This window comes from Prosopis cineraria, unplaced genomic scaffold (genome assembly GCF_029017545.1).
Source record: "Prosopis cineraria cultivar Desert tree isolate PC_DT_omini unplaced genomic scaffold, ASM2901754v1 PC11, whole genome shotgun sequence".
NCBI classification, from domain to species: Eukaryota; Viridiplantae; Streptophyta; class Magnoliopsida; order Fabales; family Fabaceae; genus Prosopis; species Prosopis cineraria.
Window position 1 is genome coordinate 38,152,510 of NW_026555342.1, and position 21,578 is coordinate 38,174,087.

The window sequence follows — 21,578 nt, forward strand, 5'->3', positions numbered from 1 at the left end:
ACCTGTGAAGTTGCTTGTGAGAATCTGTGCCCCTAGAAGCTTAGTATGATTGGTAACCCTTAGTAATAAGGGTTAAAGCTAACTGAAGTAACCCTTTTACTTGTTTATTTATGAAATTATTTGCAAGTACTTTGATATAACTACGTGCATTGTATTATGAACTGATGGAGTAGCAATATTGTGAAAGTATGTGCATATGGGTATGTGAGTATTGATTGAAATGAATTTGAGATGGCATGTGCACCGACATGCATTGCATCTGTGAGATATACCCTAGATTATGTTAGGGAAAATGTGACTCTACCATGAGGAGGTCTAAGAAATCTGATGATCCAAAGCGTAAAGCTTAACTTTGCCACCACAGACCTAGGAGAAGAAATTCTGATGATCCAAAGCATAGAGCTTGACTCCTGTCATAACGGACCTAGGATATTAAATGGTCTATAAGATTACCCTAGACTAAAGTAGGGGTATAACGTTCTTACTCTACTAAACACACTTAAAAAATAAACCTCATGGTAATTGAGGGATTAGCTCCAAAAAGTGATTACCAAGGTTTAAATCCAAAAGGAAAGGATCCCAAGTTTTCTAAATAGAAACGAGTTAAAAAAATCAATAAAACCTTTCATATCAGAGTAAAAATCAGTTTTGGAAGCATGGACACCTTAGAGGAGTGAAAGGAGTCGAAAACGGTTAAAAACAAATTATGCACTGAAATACAGAATAATGCACCGCGGCAGATTTACTCTGCACCGCAGCATGTTGCTCTTTGTGCCACGCGCCATGGCTCAGGTGCCATGTGCCACAGTATGTTACATAAAAATTTCACTAGTTCTGCTGTCATTTGACAACAAAATTAGGGGAACTTTCGACTCGCCCTAATTCTTCGTCCGAAGTTCGAATGACATGATCTAGGTGTCTACGGAAAGCTCTTTTCCTGTACTAACTAATGGCATAGGTTTTACTTCCAAAACAAGTCACACTAGAAAGTTGGACACCAAAACACATTTTAACCACTTTTCAACACTTTTACATAAAATGGGTGTCCAAAACTCTCAACAAGTGCCAAAAAGTTTTCTTGACACCTGGACCATATCCAATGGACCTAGGACTATTAGTACAACATGTCGCAAGCACCAAAACATCACTATAACTAAAATTCACTCCTCAACCCCAATTTAACAAAAATAAAGGGGAAGGTAAATTAGAATTGCATTTAACTCAATCATTCAAAACATGCTCAAATCTTCATTTCTATACTTGCACTATTATTTTGGCCTTATAAACATATATATGACAACATACACAAAGGCTAAGGGCCTAAAATACAATTCTAACATTTTTAACAACCAAAATAGTGTAAGTGAGATAATATGCATCTTAGAATTGGCAAGCCATATACTATTACACAATTAAAGCTAAACTCGAGGCATACAGTAGGAATATACTAATTCCTCGCCTCTTAGTCTTCTCCCTCTCAACACCAGAGCTAGAGCCTGAAAAATATTAAATAAGAAGGGTGAGTCTAGCCACTCAGTAATCAAGGTTAAACCTACCCTATGCAGTTATATATCAATTATAAAACAAATACATGCACAAGAAGATCAAATTTATGAAACATGTCCCCATATATCACATTTTACCATTTATCACTCTTTAGCTTCTTTACTCACATAACTAGGTGCATTGTCACCATATTCTTAGATATGTGACAAAACCCATACTCTTGCAACCTGCCACTACTTCGCACGTATGACACATCATGTATTTACTTAGGTAATGATCAACCAACCTTATATCCTCCTTATTTTCTCAGACTAAAACCGTGAGCTATAACACTGATTAGGGCTCCGTCTGTGTAACTGGACTACCCAAGCTCACTAATCGTGAGGTGTGACCCAGCCAAAGATCATAGGACTCACTCTCGGACCACGGCTTCCCCCATTCTCGAATCCTTAAGGTGTCTCATACCCTAGGCTATTCTCCTCATTGAACCAGTAAAGATAGCTAGGTTCTAGTCCCTCAAAAAACTATGGGACAATCCCTCAACAAACAGTGAGATAAGGCTATAGCCCCCATGCACTAGAGGGCAACCTAATTACTGTATGGATTTTCTCTATTCCTAAATCCCTAGGTAAACTCCCGCCACTAATCATGCCATAATCATTACTCACTTGAGTTTACTTTTTTGCTTTCATTTACTCACTATTATCACAACCACATTGGGCTCACGACCTTGCGCTACCCAAGTGTGTATTCTCACCTTTTCTCAAAAATCCATTTTTTATTGACAAACAACTACCTCTATACCTCATCAGATACATCTTTCAACAACAACAACAATATTCATAGTTAAAACTCTCTTGACTTTGCATATTGCATGTTCAAGTCAAAAATAGCATTTCCATGTACTCAATGAAACATATATATTGTTTTTACTTTAACAATTAATTCCATGCATGTAACATTTATAATCTCACAGTCAATAACCAATTAACCATTAATTAACATACAACTACCTAAAGTAAAGTTTTCCCCTGGTTACCTCAAACCTTTGAGAGGTTAAAGGTTTACCCCTCAATCAATTAGCTTTTAAGTTTGAATTTCCACTCCAATAGGTGAACAAGAGTGAAAACTACAATCAACCAAGTTAAATTCCATCAACATAACAAACTCAAACATTTGAACCCTCAATCTCTACTTCTAAATTGCCTAACCTTCACTTTACAAGAGGTGAAGCCTAACCATTGGGTTTAATAATTACCTTTAGCCCCTAATAGCATTAATGAGTCATTAAATCTCTATTAATGGCATCACAAACTTTCAACCACCCACAATAAATGGGATTTTTAGGTATTTATGGTGCCCAACAACCCAAAACACCAAAAGTCATCATACCTAGGTTTAAATACTCTAATCTACCCCTATTAACTCTATTTGAGTCAACAAATTTAGACCATAACCCATATGGACTGAAATCCCACTTCCACTGTCAAACCCTAACCGTAAACTCATAAATGTAGAAGAAAAGGGGAGATTAATGAGTATGATACTTACTTTGGGTGTTTGTAGCCTTTAAAATACTCTCAAAGTAGTCCCCAAGTAAACCCTAGCAGGGCTTTTGCGCACCTCTTCTTTCTCTCTTTTCTCTTCTTTCTTTTTCTGTCTTATTTTGCGTCTGTTAAAGTGCAAAAAATAGCCATGCATCATGGCGGACGCACAACATGCCATGGCGCATGGCACAAAGAGGTCCTCCCTTACTCAGAGATGGCTGTGCACCATAGCGGATGATCTACATGCCGCGGCGTATGGCACAACAACTTCAACTCTTCCTTTTCTTTTCTTTTCGATGCCCGAGTAGTCTACCTCGATACCGAACCCACAACTAGGGCTGAAATAACATCAAACATGATTATTAGACCTCTCTGGCCACACACCACTTTAATTTACTTAATTACTATAATTAGGTTTAATTAATCAGGGAATTAAAACTCAGGATGTTACAAGGGGCTGTGGTTCTACTCTGTATAGGGCTAGGAAGTCTTGATGATCCAGAGCATAGAGCTTGACTCTGCCATAACGGACCTAGGAGACCACCCATACAAAAATGGCCTAGTCTGAGTAGTGATATAGTGGGCCTTATTCTTTGTGACTAGATGGCTTGGTCTGGGTATAGAGTTTATTCTACCAAAGGGAACCAAGAATGCGTTACATAAGCATAACGAGATTGATGAGAATGAATTCCTGTATATACATGTTATTACTTTTATCATTACATATACTACTTTATTGATTGTTTATGATTTTGCTTACCAACCGGTGATTGAGGTTACCTTTGAGTTACTGAGACATATGTCTCACTCTATTACTTTTGAACATACGTGAAGATGCTTGAGAAGTTTGAGAAAGGAAGCGAGGAAAGAGTAGCCTCAATTGGTAGTGGTATGACTACCTTTGAGTAAAAATGAATGTATAATGTGTTGATAGAGTTTGAGTTGCCAACTAAGATGCATAAATGTATGTGAACTTGAGAGAGTAAATTATGATGTGAATCTTGCTTGTGTGTATATATAGATATGATATTGCATTGTACCGAGGGTGCCCTAGTAGAGGGTACGTAGGTAAGCCTAAATGCGAGACAAGCAAGTATATGATGTTGTAACTTGTTCCACAAGTGTATATATCTGTTGATTGTGATTGATTATGTGAATTGAATATGTGTTATGTTGTGAGATGAGAACTTGACACAAATGGTACAAACTTGACACAAATGGTGAGGTAGAGCCCCATTTATAAGAGTCGAGTATATTTATGATTCCCGACCATATAGTAAGGCGAAGCCCTATATGTAAGAGTTGAAGGGTTGAAAGTAGAACAAGTCTAATTGTATATGTGATTGTGTTATATATACGTTTTCCTCATATAAGACCACAAGTGCATAATGTGGCTTTGAGAGGCCAAAATGGGCTATTAATGTGATATATATGTATTGTAATGTTAATAAGGTGTATGTGGTCCTTTTGGACTTAGTTCAAGGCTTGAAGTGATCTAATGGGATAAGGAATGAGAATTAAACACTTAGGGTGTAAGTTTTTGAAAGAAAAAGTGACTTTTACACACCTGGGTATTCAATTTTAGATCAGACCATCAGATCAAGTCCAAACTTATTCTATTAGGTAGTATATGTTGTAAGCTTTGTGTGGGCGTTTGAATCACTTCAATCAAACGTCAAATGTGAAAATGGCACACGCCGGAATTTCATCATTTTTGTCAAAATGACAGCAAAAATTTAGACAAGCACACTGCGGTGCGTGATGTGCTCGCCATGGTGCATGATGAAGTTAGAAACAGAGCATGTGGTTCTGTGCCGCATGCCGCGGCGCATGGCCCTTTCTAAAGGTTAAGAAGTTGTGGCTTCTTGAGTCTTTTAATTATGTTTATGCTTCTGTTAGCCCTCTTATTTAAATATATGTTTTAAGAAGTCGAGATCCCATAATTTTGAAAACAAATAAAAGATTATTATTCTAATTTTGATTTATTGATTGTAAGGTATGGAATGGTAAAGCACGGGTTGAGACAGGATTTTATAGTTCGGACCCAGGGACTTTACATTTTGATTCTTGAAAAGGCTATTCATGATGACTACCTATACATTGATTGATATGAAAAAGGGTAGTTTAATTTTGAAATGTGGTAAAGATCATGTTATATTTAATATCATGAAGCAATAAAACATCCTTTTAAAGATTACTCGTTATTGGGTGTGAGTTCTATTGAGATGTTACTTCATGATGCTTGTAAGTCCTATCATCTACAAATAGAGCTAGTAATTTAGGTTAAGCTCAACGAGCCAGCCCAAACTTACCCAAAAAATTTAAGGCCAAGCTTAATCGGGATCAGGCTTGGCCCAAATACCTAAATAAAAAAATAAAACTTTTTAAAAATATATAAAATATAGTAAATATTAATTAATTCTTTAAGTTTTATGTCATTTTATACTAGAATACCATATATTTGAGTGCAATATAATAGTTATTTAAAAAAAATTAAAACTATTTATATTTTCATAATTTTATTATTTTTAATCAATAAAATATCTTAAAATAATATTTAAAATATATTTTAATATTAATTTTTATATTTCTACACCCATTTTTGTATCCAAGAAATATATTTTATATTTTTTAGAAAATGAGATAATTAATTCTAAAATAAAATTAAAATTAAAAATAATTTTAAGAATAATTCAGGCATGTATGAATTCCTGGCTCTACTACTAGATAAACATAATAAATAGAATAATATTCTTGAATAATTATTTGGTTATCGTCCACACTAGACTTAGTTAAAAATTAAGAATAAATTAGAGTAAATACCCCTTGTATGTAGGGGTTAAATGATATAAAAATTTCAAAAAAATAGTATTTTACTCATAATTAAATAATTTTATTTTATATAATATAATGATGACTAGTTTTTTCATATTCTAAAAAAGAAAAAGTACAGTTTATCCAAAAGTTATTAAAAATTTTGAACTAATTAGGGTAATATCTTTAAGTTAGTGTTCTAACTATGATTAAATTGAGATCAACTTGATCATTATTAAAATAATATAATTTAATTAAAATATATAAAATATTTAGATATAACCATGATAAAAGTAATATTTAAACAACTATGATATTGATTTACAAGCAAAGAAAACATTCATGAATAAATTATATATAATACAACAAATTATTAATAGAGTTACTTAAGTATAAATTTGATAAGTTATTATTTTTTATTTTATTCTTTTAAAGTTAAAATAATATTTTATACTTAATAATATTATTTACAAATTACAATTGGTTCAAAAAATAAAGGAAAAAAATATTTGTCAAAAGTTTCAGGTAAGTTGGGCCAGCCCAAAGTAGCCTAAAGCCCGTAACTATTAGGACCAGGCTTAGCTATATAAGCTTTTTAAAGAGAGTAGAATACTTTAAGTCTAATTCGAATAAGCCTGATTTAAATTGAGCCTGATCCAAATAAGCCTGACCCTCCCAAATTACTAGCTCTACCTGTAAACCTCTCATGTTATCAAAATAATAATTTTTCAAAAATACTAAATATAAATGCCTTAAAATGTTTGGGATCCCAAAATCTTTCAAAAACCACTGAAAATCATTCAAATGTATATTTTATTGCTCAGTAAAAGCCTACAGGCTGTATATGCATCACACAGTGTGAAAAGCAAAGCAAAACAACCTTGTTTAGAAAGTGGCCATACGCCACAGCATGTCATATAAAGTAAGAAATTCACGCTCAGTGATATATACCACGTCATGCACACCATGCACCATGACACACGTATCAAATTTTCCTATCAGTGATAGCTTACTGATATAAAATTACAATGTGCGCCGTTTCTTTATACAAAGTCCAATTGGAGTGATTCAAGCTCACACAATGAAGCTTATTTGATAAATTAACTAATGACATGAGTTTTGTTTTAATCTAATATTTCATTTGAAAATTGAACACTTGGATGCATAATGACCACTTTTTGTCATTTTCACCCAACCAGAGTGTCCCAAATCTATCCCTTATCTCATTAGCCACTTCTAAGGGCTTGACTACATCTAGTAGGACATATTTCACCTAATCAAGTAATAATATCAATGCAATCACACAGTCACACAAATTTGGCTATCAAACTCCCCTTTTACACACGATATGGCCTATGATCACAATTTTCTTTACATAAACAATTCTTGGCCAAATATTCACACATTCACCAATCACACATCCACTATATATTTACACTCCTATCTTAGCCACACAAATTATATTTCACCACATTCACACATATTAGAGCTAAAATACACATCAATCACACAAGCACATTATAACATGTTAATGAATCCTATGGCAACTTATATCCTTTAATATTTATAATACAAATTCATTACACAAGACTTTTAAAGCACGATATTAACACCACTATGCCTATCCTGAATCTTTTCTTTTGCCTTGCTCACTAACAGAACCAGCAAAAATGTAACCATAAGGTGAGATAAACTTCTCAATAACAAAATAATTCACAACTATCAGTTAATATGAATAACTATAAACAAGTAAAACCCATACACACACACACACAAAAACATAGCCATTTCCACTAAATTCTTTTTCACACTAGCATGATCATTCTACCATCCAATCGTCGATATTACCCCGACTGAAACTAAAGGCTCTAATAGACCAATCACACATGCATTGATCTGAGCACACCTTCAATGATAGAATCACCCAACCAAAGGTATTCTATCCCACATCCAGATGATGGTTTCCCCGTATCACACACAATTGGGGTGTTGTTACTTCAACATCACATCGTACAAATGCTCAGGAGTGTGAATCTCCAACAGCGTACCCATATAGGCACTAAGGAGAGAATCTCTAACATCGTACCTAAATAGGCACTCAAGAGAAGAATCCTCCAACACTGTACCTAAATAGGCACTCAGGAGAAGAATCCTCCAACACCGTACCCTATTAGGCACTTAAGAGAATATAAGCCATATGATCTTTCACTACTCCTCCATATGGGTGAACTCCCACCCCTAACATGATTATGCTCATATTTCTTATACAAAAACCACATGTTTGTAATTCAAGTCATATATATACATATATACATATATTTTTATAGATCTAATTCTTTAATATCATTTCCACAGTAACATAATTATAGTTCAATAATTTCCATGCATAATATGCTCATTTCACAAACATGAGACAATATCAGAACATGTATATATATTATTGCATAGTTACTCATAAATAATTAAACAGATTAATTAAATAGAGTAAATTATTCAATTACCTTAACTCTACTATTGCTAGAAACATTATCTATGGTATTCTCTTAGCACTGAGCGACACAAATCATTTCCACTACCTTGGGTTGTACATGCGATATGTTAATCTATACAAATTAGCACTATTAGTCAATTTATAAACTGACCACAAGTACCAATTATCACTATTATCCACAATTAACCATTCATTTCTTTTCCAATAACCATTCTAAGTTTCAATCACCCTCTTTAACCTTCCTATCACCTCTATAAGTTCCAACACACTTCACACCAAATTTTCACCCCTTTTAAATTATCAAATTAGGGCTACTTAAGCCTACCACTTAAAAGCTTAATCGTTAATTTCTAAACTAGTTGCAAAGCCTTAGTCTAATTTTCAAGAATATTTTTATTGCCAAAGGGTAAGAAATCAATCCCTTTAAACTCCTTATTCAATTTTCTATAACTTAAATAAGAGAAATTAAGGTAGAATCAAATCTTAGGGCGATACAAAACTTGTCCGGCAAGCAACTAGTCAGAAATATCTCCTAAGGCTCCAAAACTTGATGCCCTAGCAAAACTCACACTTGTTAGAAATGTTAATACACCCAAGAGGGAGGTGAATTGGGTGTTTAAGAAAATTTTGATTTTTTTTAAAACTTTTCAGCAAAACTATGTTCAAAGAAAATTTTAGGCAAATATGAGTTCTAAACTTTGTGTGTAAGAATGCCAAAGTTATTTTCACAAGCTCAATATATGTATGAAAATTTAGAAATAATTTCTAAGTGCAAGTTCGAGTAAGAGCAAATAAATATATCAAATTATATTTTGAACACTAAAAACATAGCATAGGTTAAGGTTGCTGGAAATGTAAAGAGTTAAGGGAAGAGAGATTGCAAATAATGATTTATCCTAGTTCAGCCCTTCCTCTTGAGCCTACATCTAGTCCCCAAACAACTACTTGAGATTTCTTCACTAAAACACAAGCTTGATTGGGTGCTTGCCATCTCGGTACATCCACAAGTTCAGTTTAAGCACTTGTAAGCCTTTACAATAATTTACTTTGCTAGTGAGCTTCTTTTTCCAAGAGAGCAACCTCTCTTGATTCCAAGAAAAATCTCTCCCTCACCATTACAAAGATTTTTAGTATGTGAATCACTCAATTGAAACTCTCTCTAAGAGTAATGATGAGTACAATGAAGTTCTAATACTTAAATGATGAAGATATAAATGATCTTAACTCAAGAACAATGATTTTCGTATAACAAGAGTAATATGATCATGAATTTCATAACTCAATGATTCCTGAGGTTAATTTCATGTTAAAATCAATTGGGAGTATTAAATTTATATCTCATGGAGTAAAATAAGTGTTAGAGACATCAAATGATTGTTTGGAGACATTACACAATGAATATAGCCATTGGTGTATTTTCTTATGAGTGACCAATGCTAAATCTTGCAAGAAATTGCATGTTTTGAAGGTTTCTTATATGTAGATACAATATCTTGTGAGTCACATGCTAAATCACACAAGAAAATACATGTTATAGAGCCTAAAAGACAAATCATGCAAGAGAACAAGGTGTTTTCATGCGTGATTTGGACCATGGAAGTTATAGAATAAGAAACAAGACTCTGGAAGTCATTTCTCGCATGTATATAGGTTGTTTCACATATGATTGAGCATACAGAGGCTGTTCATGATAAAAATATGCTTCTAGAGGTCATTTCATGTGTGATTGAGAAGTGCTCTCATGTGAGTTTTTGCACTAGTGCTAAACCACGTGTGCATCTCAGTTGCTCTCATGCATGAATTTTTAGCTTCATTGTGGAAAAATTCATAATGCCTAACTCACTCAATACAACTTTAAATTTGACAAATTATACACCGTTAGAAATCTCTTGAAGTCTAGTTTTTAATAAAATAAGTTTCACACTCAAATTAAATGTATATTTTGAAATATGATTAAAAGAGTGGACAAAGGTCAAGACTCAAAATTTTCTAGAAAAAACTTCTCTTCTTACCTAACACCATGTTGGGATCAAAGGGTAGTGGATGCGATGCAAGCAAGGAACTCAAAGCCAAAGAGTAAATGAATAAATAAAAAAAATCACGTCTCATGATGTTATGGATATGGCACAAACAAAAGACAAACAAAAGAGTAAATCTCAATTTGACTTCAAAGATGAGAGAATAAGTCAAATAGATAATGGGGTATTCAAGGAGCACATGAAATTAAATGAAACAACGATAAATCACATGAAGGTAAAAGAATTAAATAAGATAGAAAAATAAGAAAGTGGAGCATTCAAGTGTAAGACCCATGCAATAACTATAATTTCTTACATCGTTAAGATCCCACGTTTGGCTGCTAGCTACCCCAAGGTTAAAGGTCAAATTTAAAACCCTGACTTAGCTGTGGTTTTTTTTTTTTTTTTGGAAACCCTCAAAGTATATATATACCCAAAGTTTAAAAGGAGATAAATTCACCTCTATGAATCTCAATCAATTTGGATCTTTATCATCTTTTCTCTTACAATTTTCTTGGAGTCTCTCTAACTGTCATTTCTGTTCTACCTTTGCTTTTCTTTATATAGGCATGTACACCTAGAGTTTTTCTAAAATCTCAATTGTATCATGATTTTTTTAATCTATATCAACATTTTATATACTCTTTTGTTATTACTATTTAGAGATTAAATATTATTTGTTATCTCACCTATTATTATATCCTAATTATTATATTATTTTGAAATATTCAAATCTCAATATTAGATATTAGATTGTATTATCTTGAAATCTTCAAATTATTAAATTATATTATATTTTGATTATTATATTATTTTGAGATATTCAAATCTTTATAGCTCATTATTATATTATATCATGATCTAGTTTGATTATATTTGTGTCATTTTTCTTCGTATCTAAGACCTTTTAAATTTTATTTACTTATTTCCTTATTATAAAATATTTTTATATTTTTCTTTTTATTATTTTATAGAGATTGCTTTTGTAAAATGTTTTCTTATTTTCCATTTTTCATTGTCTCTTTTTTATTAATTTTATTATTATTTTATTATAGATGTTATCTTATTTATTTACAAGGCCACGGATAAAATACGGTATTTACGTTGATATATTCATATGTAAACATTTAATATGAACAAATAATTATTATAATTTCGCAACAAACAATCCACTACCAATTTAAAATTTAACAAGCAAGTCAAATTATATCAACTAAATTACAACTACAACTTCGATTTGAACGCGACTACAGTGCATTTTTTACAACAAAAAATTCATCTAATATGCACCCTGCTCCCCTATGCAAAGCCCCAATTAAATCCATCTCAGGTGCAAAAAATGGGAACCTTCTAGGTGTGCATGATAGTGATGAGCTGATCTAGCCCTCCATTATTGTTGCCCTCATGATTCATTACATATAGAAGGCTTAAGAGTCTTTTAATCCCACCTACCCTCTCGATTTGGCTATCATATACATGAGCGTGATGTCAGACCCACCTACCCCATTCCCTTTCCCACTCTTTGCTGCTGTCACCGTTGGTGGTAATACTATGCCGCCCATCATTGCGGTTCAAGGTTCTACGTGCTGCACGATACTTCTTTTTTTCAAACCAAGGACAATTATGTCATTTCATAATAAAATTTAATTGCATATAGGGCCGTTGGCCTGTAGAATGAATTCAAATTCTATTGGAGACAGTTGCAATTTTCTTAGTTCTTAGGGCTTTAGGCGCGATTCTCCCTATTTTTTTCCTTCTCTTCGTCTTCTCCAGCAAGTCACGCGAGTGGGAGGGGGAGAGTGCAGACAAGACGATTTCATGGATGCTTGAGTAGAAGAATGTTAAGGTAAGATTTCATACTCAACCACTCCTAGTCCCAAAACTTCCATTATAAATATTTGTTGACTACTTTATTTGATGATAACAAAACTAGAATAAAGTTCTATCTGTACAGATTCTAAAATCATTTATGACAACTAATCAAAGAGTGAAAAGGAGCATGGACAAGAGAAAACTAGCTTATAAGCTTTAATCTTTATAATTCTTAGATTATATGTAAAAAACCTTGAATTGTGAATAGTAAAACATTTCCAAGGGCAAGTCTGTTAAATCAAGCAACAACACCCCAAAAAAGGTGAATTAAGTATTTGGCGAATTTATGATTTCTAAAATACTTTTCTTGAGAATTGAGCTTAATTGAAAATACAGCAAGAGATTTATCAAAATATGTTTAGTTAAATTCCAAATATTTTAATTGCAAAGGTTTTACCAATCACTTAAAGGAAAACAAATTATGTTTCTAAAGACAAGTGACTAAACAAAAAATCCTTTGAAAACAGACTCAAAAGGCTTGGATAAAGAAGTCAGAGTAAATTAATCAAGATGTTAAAACCAGTTATCAAAACAAATAAACTTTCGCTATTAAAATTAAAGAACTTAAAAAATACTTCATAAAATTAAAAGATCTAATTGAATTTGAAAACAAAATATACTTTAACTTGTTATTATATTTAACTCTACCTTCAACATTTAACATGCTATTAATACTTGATGTATTGTCAAATTCCAATGTCCACCATGTAAAATTGTCAGCGACAAACAACTTTGAATGGGAGGTGGTTCCCTTTTTAAAAATTTTAAGATATTCTTATTAAGTATGAGTTTCAACTTTTTTTCAATTTGTAGTTTAACTAACAGTACTTATTTCTATCCTCAACATCTCTCACCAAATTTCACTGTAACCTTTGGTATAGCTAACGATTGGTGATGCTAATGATATAATCTCCAAAACTAACTGAATTATTATTATTATTTTTTTTGGAAAATAGTAATATCTGAAAAAAAAATTCAAAGACGAAACATTTCGTAGAAACAACCGTCATAAAAATAATAACATGGGACAATCACAAGCCTATCATTCATTCCGAGTGAAAAATAACATTGTACAGGGAATCGAAATGGAGACAGAAATAACAGATACAACATCATTAAATACATCTACTCGGAAACGAAACCTAGATGCACTTGGTAGCAATGCCACAAAATGACTTTGCATGTTGGATTACCAAGTAAGAATATCATCCCACAGGAGAGCCTATGAATAATAAGAATTGAAGCTAACCTTGGTCAGAAAAAAGCTCAGCGTGTGGAAGTTTGGGAAGAACTTTTAGCAGACTGCTCTGAAGCATGGGCAAGGCCTTGTAACATTCTCAATATCTCACTTGTGTCTTCTAAGTAATACTTGGCCTTGCTTGGCTTCTGCCCGACCGTGCAGGCAAACACTTCAGCAACCGGTGACAAAGAGTCCCTCGCGCTCATGATCACTTCAAACATGTCTTCATCTGATCTGTCATCCCCAATGCATAGAACAAAATCTGGAAGTACTTCCTTTTCACGCATTGTTAGGAGAAGATGTTCTGCTACAATTCCCTTGTTGACACCCTGCAGTAAAAGATTGGAACATAGTCATGTTTCATTATATAATTTGAAGCTCAAAAATTAAAACTCAAAAAAAAAAATGATATACATAGATGATAAGGTTAGCTTTAACCAGTTTTTTGTTAGATTAAACCACAATAGTTAAATGAAATTTAGTAGAAGCAATTCGGACATCTTCTGTATGTTTCAAACAAAAGTGTTTAATGATTAACATCATTATGTGAAACAAACAGTGTTGTCAAGATAGGATGATCCGTCGTATAATAAGCTAGCCTAGTGCCCTAGAACATGACCATAGTCAGATCAAATTCATAGTTTATTTTCAAACATTTTTTCCAACTGTTTTAAGACGCATATATATGTAACTTTCAAGAATAACAGATTGTAGGATAAGCCCAAATTTAGGGTTCGTTCATTTAATAGGAAAAGAAAAAGGTAGTTTCTATGGGTGATTACGTTGTGCAGTTTAATCCCCTAGGGACAAACCTAGATGGACTACAATTGGAAGGGTAAATTTTGACTACCAACCTGGGGTTTGACTTCAACAATGTGAGGGCCACTTTTAACGGAAACAGGCTCATTGGCAAGAACACTTTCCAGGTGGTCTAAAAGCTCCTTAGCCTGGCATGAACCAAAATCACGGTCTGCATACTGGTAATTCCAAACTAAAGCACTCTCTTTGGCCTCAATGTTAGAACCATCAGTTGTTTCAGTGTATAATTGCATTACTGGCTCAGCAATCTGTTTCCAGTCAAAATCCGGTACAGAATGACAAGTTTCCCATTCTGCAGCATTACTTGTCCTGGGGAAGAAAGGGATAACCCCTAAGTTAAGCACAGAAGCAAACGCCAAAAAACAATAATAATAAAGAATGATACCATTCCTACCATATTTGGGACCAAAAAAATGGAGTTAAATTTAGCAGTGCTAAGAAGTTAAAATTAATGAAAGACCAAAAGAATACAACATGCATGCACAATCATCATATAATATTTAACGGTGATTTAGTATTCAGCTTCTTTGGGGGTCATTGGAAAACCAACTAAAAAAATAACATACCTCAAAAAGTAACCATGTTCAGCAGCAATCCCTAGCCTTTCACATGACGAAAACCAATTACTCAGAGTCTTTCTCTCCTTGCCACTAACAATGAAAACAACATTATCAGGGTCACTACACAGGCTCTTCAAGATTCCAACAGCATCAGCACTTGGAGTTGTACTAATTGTTCCAGGCTGCATCATGGTACCATCGTAATCCAGAAGAATTACCCGGTGCTTGGTCCTCTTGTAAGCCGAAACAATATGCTCAACTGATAGCTTTCTAAAATTTGGATCTAAAGCAATGACCCGAAATCCTAAACCAAAACCAATGCCCCAGCACCTCCTTCTAAGGTGGTCCCTACAAGCTCTTTCCAAATCCTGCAAGAAGCTACGTGCCCAATATGCGACATCATGCGTACTTACATACCTGTAATGTTTCTCATGTCGCATCTGTTTTTCAGACACCGGGACTACAAGGGCAGAATCCATGGCTTCGGCAACAGCATCAATGTTCCACGGATTCACTCGAATTGCCCCACTTAATGAAGGGGAGCACCCAATGAATTCAGATACAACCAGCATGCTCCTCTTTTGAGATAATGGATTTATCCCCAAAATCTGATCTAGTTTCTCATTTCCTTGTCGACATATGACATATTCATACGGTATCAGGTTCATACCATCTCTCACTGCTGTAACAAGACAACATTCTGCAATTACATAATATGCTATTCGCTCATAGAATTTAAGTGGTGTGTCAATCAAGATAACAGGAGTGTATCCAGGCCTTCCAAAAGTATCATTTATCCTTTTTACAGTGGCATAAGTTTCACTTTGTACCTCCTGTACATCCTTCCCCCGTCCTCTTGCAGGATTTGCAATTTGGACCATTACAACTTGGCCCCTCTTATCTGGATGTTGGTAGAGCAATTGCTCCATGGCCAAAAGTTTTAAGCTAATTCCTTTGAAGATATCCATGTCATCAACCCCAAGCATCACAGTTTGACCTCTGAACTGGTCTCGTAATTCTGAGACCTTACTCTCTGTCTCAGGAAGATTCATGACAGATTGAAGTTGGCCAATATGGATTCCAACAGGAAGAATCTTGATACTAACAGTTCTACCATAGTACTCAAGGCCTATGTAGCCCCGCTTAGATTGATAAGAAAGCCCAAGCATTCTGCTGCAACATGAGAGGAAGTGCCTTGCATAATCAAAAGTATGAAACCCAATAAGGTCAGAGTTCAGAAGAGCTCTAAGAAGTTCATCCCTTACAGGAAGTGTTCGGTAAATCTCAGAGGAAGGGAATGGACTGTGGAGGAAGAATCCTAGCCTCGCCCTGTTAAATCTCTTCCTCAAAAATGTTGGCAGAACCATCAAATGGTAGTCATGAACCCACACAAAGTCATCATCAGGGCTAATGACTTCCATTACTTTATCTGCAAATATCTTATTCACAGAAACGTAAGCTTGCCAAAGAGACCGATCAAATCTACCACCAAGATCAGGTGACAGTGGAAGCATGTAGTGAAATAAAGGCCATAGATGCTGTTTGCAGAACCCATGATAGAATTTGCTGAAAAGCTCAGGAGGGAGGAACGTGGGTACACATTTGAAAGTGTCAAGCAAATACTGAGCAACATCATCTTGCTCACTTACATCAATTTCTTCTTTAAGACACCCAATATAGATCACTTCTACATCATCTCCAAGGCCATCTTTCAGCTGTAAAAGAAGAGAGTCCTCGTCCAAGGTGAAGTCCCACTTACCATCATCTTTTCTGTGTGCCAGCAGAGGAAGCTGGTTACCAACAATAATCATCCTATCTTGAGAGATGGATGAGGGAGCATCAGAGCCAGCACTGTTGTTCTCATCATCAAGTTCTGAAAGAACTCCAGCAACAGTTGCCACCCTAGGGAGCCTCTTCTTCTCCCGACCAAAAGTTGGGGAATTGCAGGAAGTAAGCTCTAACAAGTTAGAATAAGACCTAGAAACCATTATATCTTTTATGACAATAAAGGACCTTCAGTAGACAAGAGGTGAAGAGAGACCAATGCAGACTCCTGATAATCAAATTCTTCAAACTTCCACCAGAAAAATGAAATTACTGAAATCAGGGGAAAATCAATTAGACATCGTTTCCTGCAATAATTTGCAAGTCTAGCAGAATCAGAACAAAAGTTACACTACATGAAAAGCCCGTTTAGAAGTTTCAATCAATCTTCCCATGCTTCAAGATTTCAAAATTCATCTTGGCGTGCAGTTCTAGAAAACACAGCAAGCCAATTGGTAAACAGAATAAAGATGATACAAAGGAAGGACAAATCTCACAGCAGAGAAATACGATATTAAGCTAAACAAACCTGTATAAACACATCAATCAATTTTATAAAATCTAAGACAGGATGTCTGAATATATTAATTGACTTATAGTTACCCATAAGCCAAAATCTAACAAAATTTTAAAACTTACCACCAGCAAACCATCTAGCATCACTGAGGATTTGAACAGGATTAAGATGGGTGTATAAAATCATAAATCTATTTAAGAAGCGAGATCAATACAAATGTACGATTTAACATATCTGCCATTGACAATGATATAAGCTTGGAAAAAGGGAGATCAACTTCCTGAGCCAGAGAAAGTGCCCAGATGTGACAGAGAATGAGAAATGCAATGGTTGAATAATTACAATGACTAAAAAAACAGGTCGCTGATTTTACAAGAGCAAGTGTAGAAGATGGAGATTTAACACATAATTTCATCTAGTTTTTTGATTCATACAAGTTAAGATTCAATCCTCATTATGATATATTTTGATAACAGAATGTAAATACAAGAACAAATTATATGAGTAGAATACCAAGCCAAATCAAGGCCTGTGTCAATAAACCTGCATGGGAACCAACACCGGATACAGTGTGTCATGGTAGAAGATGACTAGGGCTCACTCAAAGGCAGAGAACAATATCAATCTATTTGCAGAATTACAATTAAGGACCAAGGACCTTAACTTCATCAAGTTTACAGATAATACCTTGTAAAAACAAGTTGTTAATAAAATTACAAATATATCTCCTCAAAAATAAATAAATAAATAAATAAAGTATCAATTAATATCTTCAGCAATTACACTCATGGCACATTTGCTAAATGCTAATTTCAATGTCAATTTGTTTTGTTAGGTTGAGTAATATGAGACTCAACACCCACAAGCAAGGTCTCGAGTTCAAGCATTGTGAATGAAAAAATCCAATCTAGAACTATTCCACAATTGGAACCAGACATAGCTGGTATTCAAATCCATTAATAGTACAAAATATAAGATGGTTTGTCACAAAATATATATAACAAAACTATTATACAATATCTCTACATAAAAGAAAAGATTAGAATCAATAATTGCATGTCATAATTTGACAAAATCAATATCTCCCAAGGTTAAAAGATTGCCTCTCTCATAACTTTGCACCTTTAAAGACGCTTTAGAAAGGAAATTTTGTAGCCTCAGGAGATATTGATTGTGCAAATTATGAAAAGCAATTATTGATTCAAATTTTTTTCTTTTAAGTAGAGATACTACATAATAGTTTTGGCATATAATTTTTGTGATAATAAACAAGCTCGTAATAATACGAACAAAACAATGGCACAACACAGTATATGATTCAAATCTAGCTAAGCTAGACTAATACAAAAATTTAACAAACCTCGAACAATCTAACAATCTACCAGGGTAGCACCAATCAAGTTTCCATATAGTCTCCCTTGTTCAGATGGTCCCTACGTGATGAAAGAATAAGTTCAATACAAACATTTCACCATTGAATAAACTTGACCAGATCTAAAAGAATAAAGGAAAAAGGAGCAAACCAACTAAAAATTAGAAATAATGAAAAGAAGCAATTATTCCATCTTTAAATCAGCACGAACTTTTGTTTCTTTGACATCATCAAGGGTGTGAAGTGCAACTACTCATAGTTTGATTACTCCATCAAAATTCATCTGACAATGACAAATTAATCAAAGTTTAGGGCAAACGCCTCCTATTGAGATCATATTATTCCATTTGGCCATCACTAAATAAGCTTACAGCAATTATGCTTCAGCAGTTGAACCACAGCACGCTAAAAATATCGAAAGTCAAGCAACAAGGTTCCAGCTACTAACTCAGTTTGAAAGTTTAGCTTCAACTTGTAAAGTGACATATGCCATTCAGTTATCAAATCAAAAAATTGCATAAAGGAAAAAAAAAAACGGAGTGACCCTGAAAATATAATATAGACATAAAAAAAATTAAAAACGGAATCATAGCAGAAGAAAGTGGAAAGGGAGAAAAGCAGCAGAAACCAAAGTGGAGAGGAAGCAGATGACACTTACACGATCGAAGATCTAAGGGAGATTTCTGCCTACAAATCACAAGAGACTGAGATTAAGCAAGATTAAGCTGTGAGTGTCAGAGACTGAGGGATCGAAAGGCAGAGCTGGAACTTGAGAGCAAGCGCGCAGAGAGAGAGAGAGAGAGACGGAGCTGGAGAATGGAGAGCAAGAGCCGAGTGAGATGGATGGAGCTTGTGGGTGAGGCGCTGACCAAGTGAGGAACAGGGAGTAACGTCGTGTGTGGTGAGGGTGGATAGGGTTTGAGTTTAAGTGTAAACTCAGACTTTAAAGAGCCAAATTCAAGAAATCCCCGAATCGAGAGCTCATATATACTGGAACCAAAAGAAGCTGCATCATCTATATTATCGAAGCACGAAGAAGAGAACAACCAACCTTCACATATATACGGCCCAATCAATCTAAACTGAGTGAGAAAATGGCGAATGAACTGCACGGACAAAGTACTTTCCGGCGACGCTACTTGGTGGAGGAGGAAGACGATGGAAGAGACGCAGAAAATGGAAGAAAAAGATCAACGAGTGAGAACCAAGAGTGAAAGAGAAAGAAAAAGACAGGGCACAGGGACTACAGGGCATAGCGTAAGATGAGAGCACGGAAAGATGCCAAGCAAACAGTAACTAGTGCCGGAATTCCATTGTCCTTGACAAAAACTGAAATTCAGAACTGTTTAGCCAACACTTGCAAATAAATCTGTCATCATTTAATGTCCTTTAAAATAATTTATATTACAAACACTTTTATTATTTTTTATTTTTATTTTTTATTTTAGTTTATTTTTTTACTCCTCTAATCTTATTTATAAATCATTTTCAACATATTTTATCAAATTAAAAAAAATTTAAAACTCATTAACTCTATTTAAAAATTCAACAAGTTCTCAATTTATCCTTGTAAAATATAATTTCTCCATTCTAAATTATAAGACATTTGTTATGGAGATTCAATATCTCAAAATGTAAGATATTTTTAGAAGATTCAAGTTTCATTAAATAAATTTATTTTAATATTACCATTTTTCTCTATATTTAATTTATGTCTCTCTTTCTTCAATATATTAAATTAAGAGTGCTTTTCAAAGTTTATATTTTTATTTTAAAAAAATATAATTTTTATATTTAATGAAATTTATTTATATGTGAAATTTTATTTAAAAATATCTTATAATTTAAAATAAATAAAGTATGTATTTTAATAATATATTTTCTCTCTCTAGCTTTCACTAAAGGGTGAAAGAAAAAATGATAAAAATTTAATGATATAATTTATATATAAAAAAAAATTCTCTTCCTCATAAATATAAAAAAATTATTGGATTAACCTAGTGCAATATATCATTTATAAACTATTCAATAAAATTATATCATTTTAATTAAATAAAATTTTATGTATCATTGTTTCTTATGATTTTATTTTCAAAGTATGATATCTCTTTAATTTATTATCTTTTTTTCTCTCTCATCATTAATGCAAAATTAATTTATATTTATAATAAAATAACATATCATATTTTTATTAAATAATCTATGTGACGTAATAATTTCTTCCCAAGGGAGTAGACGTCACAGATAGTGTTATAAAAGGTTTTAGTGGGAGAGGGCCTCTCATTTTTCTTTTCTCTTTGCTGCCCCTTTTTTTTTATTGTTAGATCAAAATTTTCAATAATTGTAATTTAACATTTGATAAAATTATTATTATTTTATTTAAAATTTAATATTTTACTTAAATAGTTTTGTGTAAATTTATAATATTTTATCGAAAATTAAATAAAACCATTGACAAACTTTAATATAACGGTGGTAAAGGAATAGGGAAAGAAAACGAGAGTAAAGACAAAGAGTATCCCAGTTTTGTGTTAGCACTTTCTCTTCTCAAAATTATAATGTACTCCTCAGTTTTTATATATAAAGATTTTTTAAAAAATTATTCTTAAATATAAGAGATTACTAAAATATTTTTAATGAACGCACCATTATATCCTTATTAAATTAAAAAGAAAAAAAGATAAATATTCTCATTAATTTACTTTATAAAAAAAATTTATTTTTTATTTACAATAATTAAGAGTAAAATTAAAATGTTAATGTGATTTTAATTAAATAACTAATTTTTATTAGTTTGCATAATTCGGTTAAAAACATCTTATATATGAGTGGAGGAAGTATTTTTAACTAAGTTTTACTTTTAAAAATGGTTATTTTTAAAAATTGGTTATTCTTTTGTATGTATATTATTATTTAATAAGGTAAATTTATTATAAATAAATATAAAAAGTTTATTAATTTTAAATATATGTTAAAAATACTTTAAAAAATTATTAAT

General features: G+C 33.1%; 1 protein-coding gene across 4 annotated transcripts; it reads right to left on the reverse strand.

Annotated features, from left to right (window-relative positions):
* Positions 1 to 13,271: 13,271 nt before the first annotated feature.
* LOC129285530 (alpha,alpha-trehalose-phosphate synthase [UDP-forming] 5) lies at positions 13,272 to 19,897 on the reverse strand. Of its 4 annotated transcripts, XM_054921271.1 has the most exons (6): positions 19,632 to 19,897; positions 18,792 to 18,863; positions 18,569 to 18,641; positions 14,874 to 16,964; positions 14,343 to 14,616; positions 13,272 to 13,817 (listed from the first exon to the last, which is right to left on the reverse strand). In XM_054921271.1, exons 4-6 carry the CDS (start codon positions 16,853 to 16,855, stop codon positions 13,515 to 13,517), a joined length of 2,559 nt encoding a protein of 852 aa, XP_054777246.1. In that variant the 5' UTR covers positions 16,856 to 16,964; positions 18,569 to 18,641; positions 18,792 to 18,863; positions 19,632 to 19,897; the 3' UTR covers positions 13,272 to 13,514. The 4 variants fall into 4 exon arrangements, with proteins under 4 accessions (XP_054777246.1, XP_054777244.1, XP_054777243.1 ...); XM_054921269.1 differs by lacking the exon at positions 18,792 to 18,863; XM_054921268.1 differs by lacking the exon at positions 18,792 to 18,863 and having other exon boundaries at positions 19,239 to 19,897.
* Between the last annotated feature and the right edge of the window lie 1,681 nt (positions 19,898 to 21,578).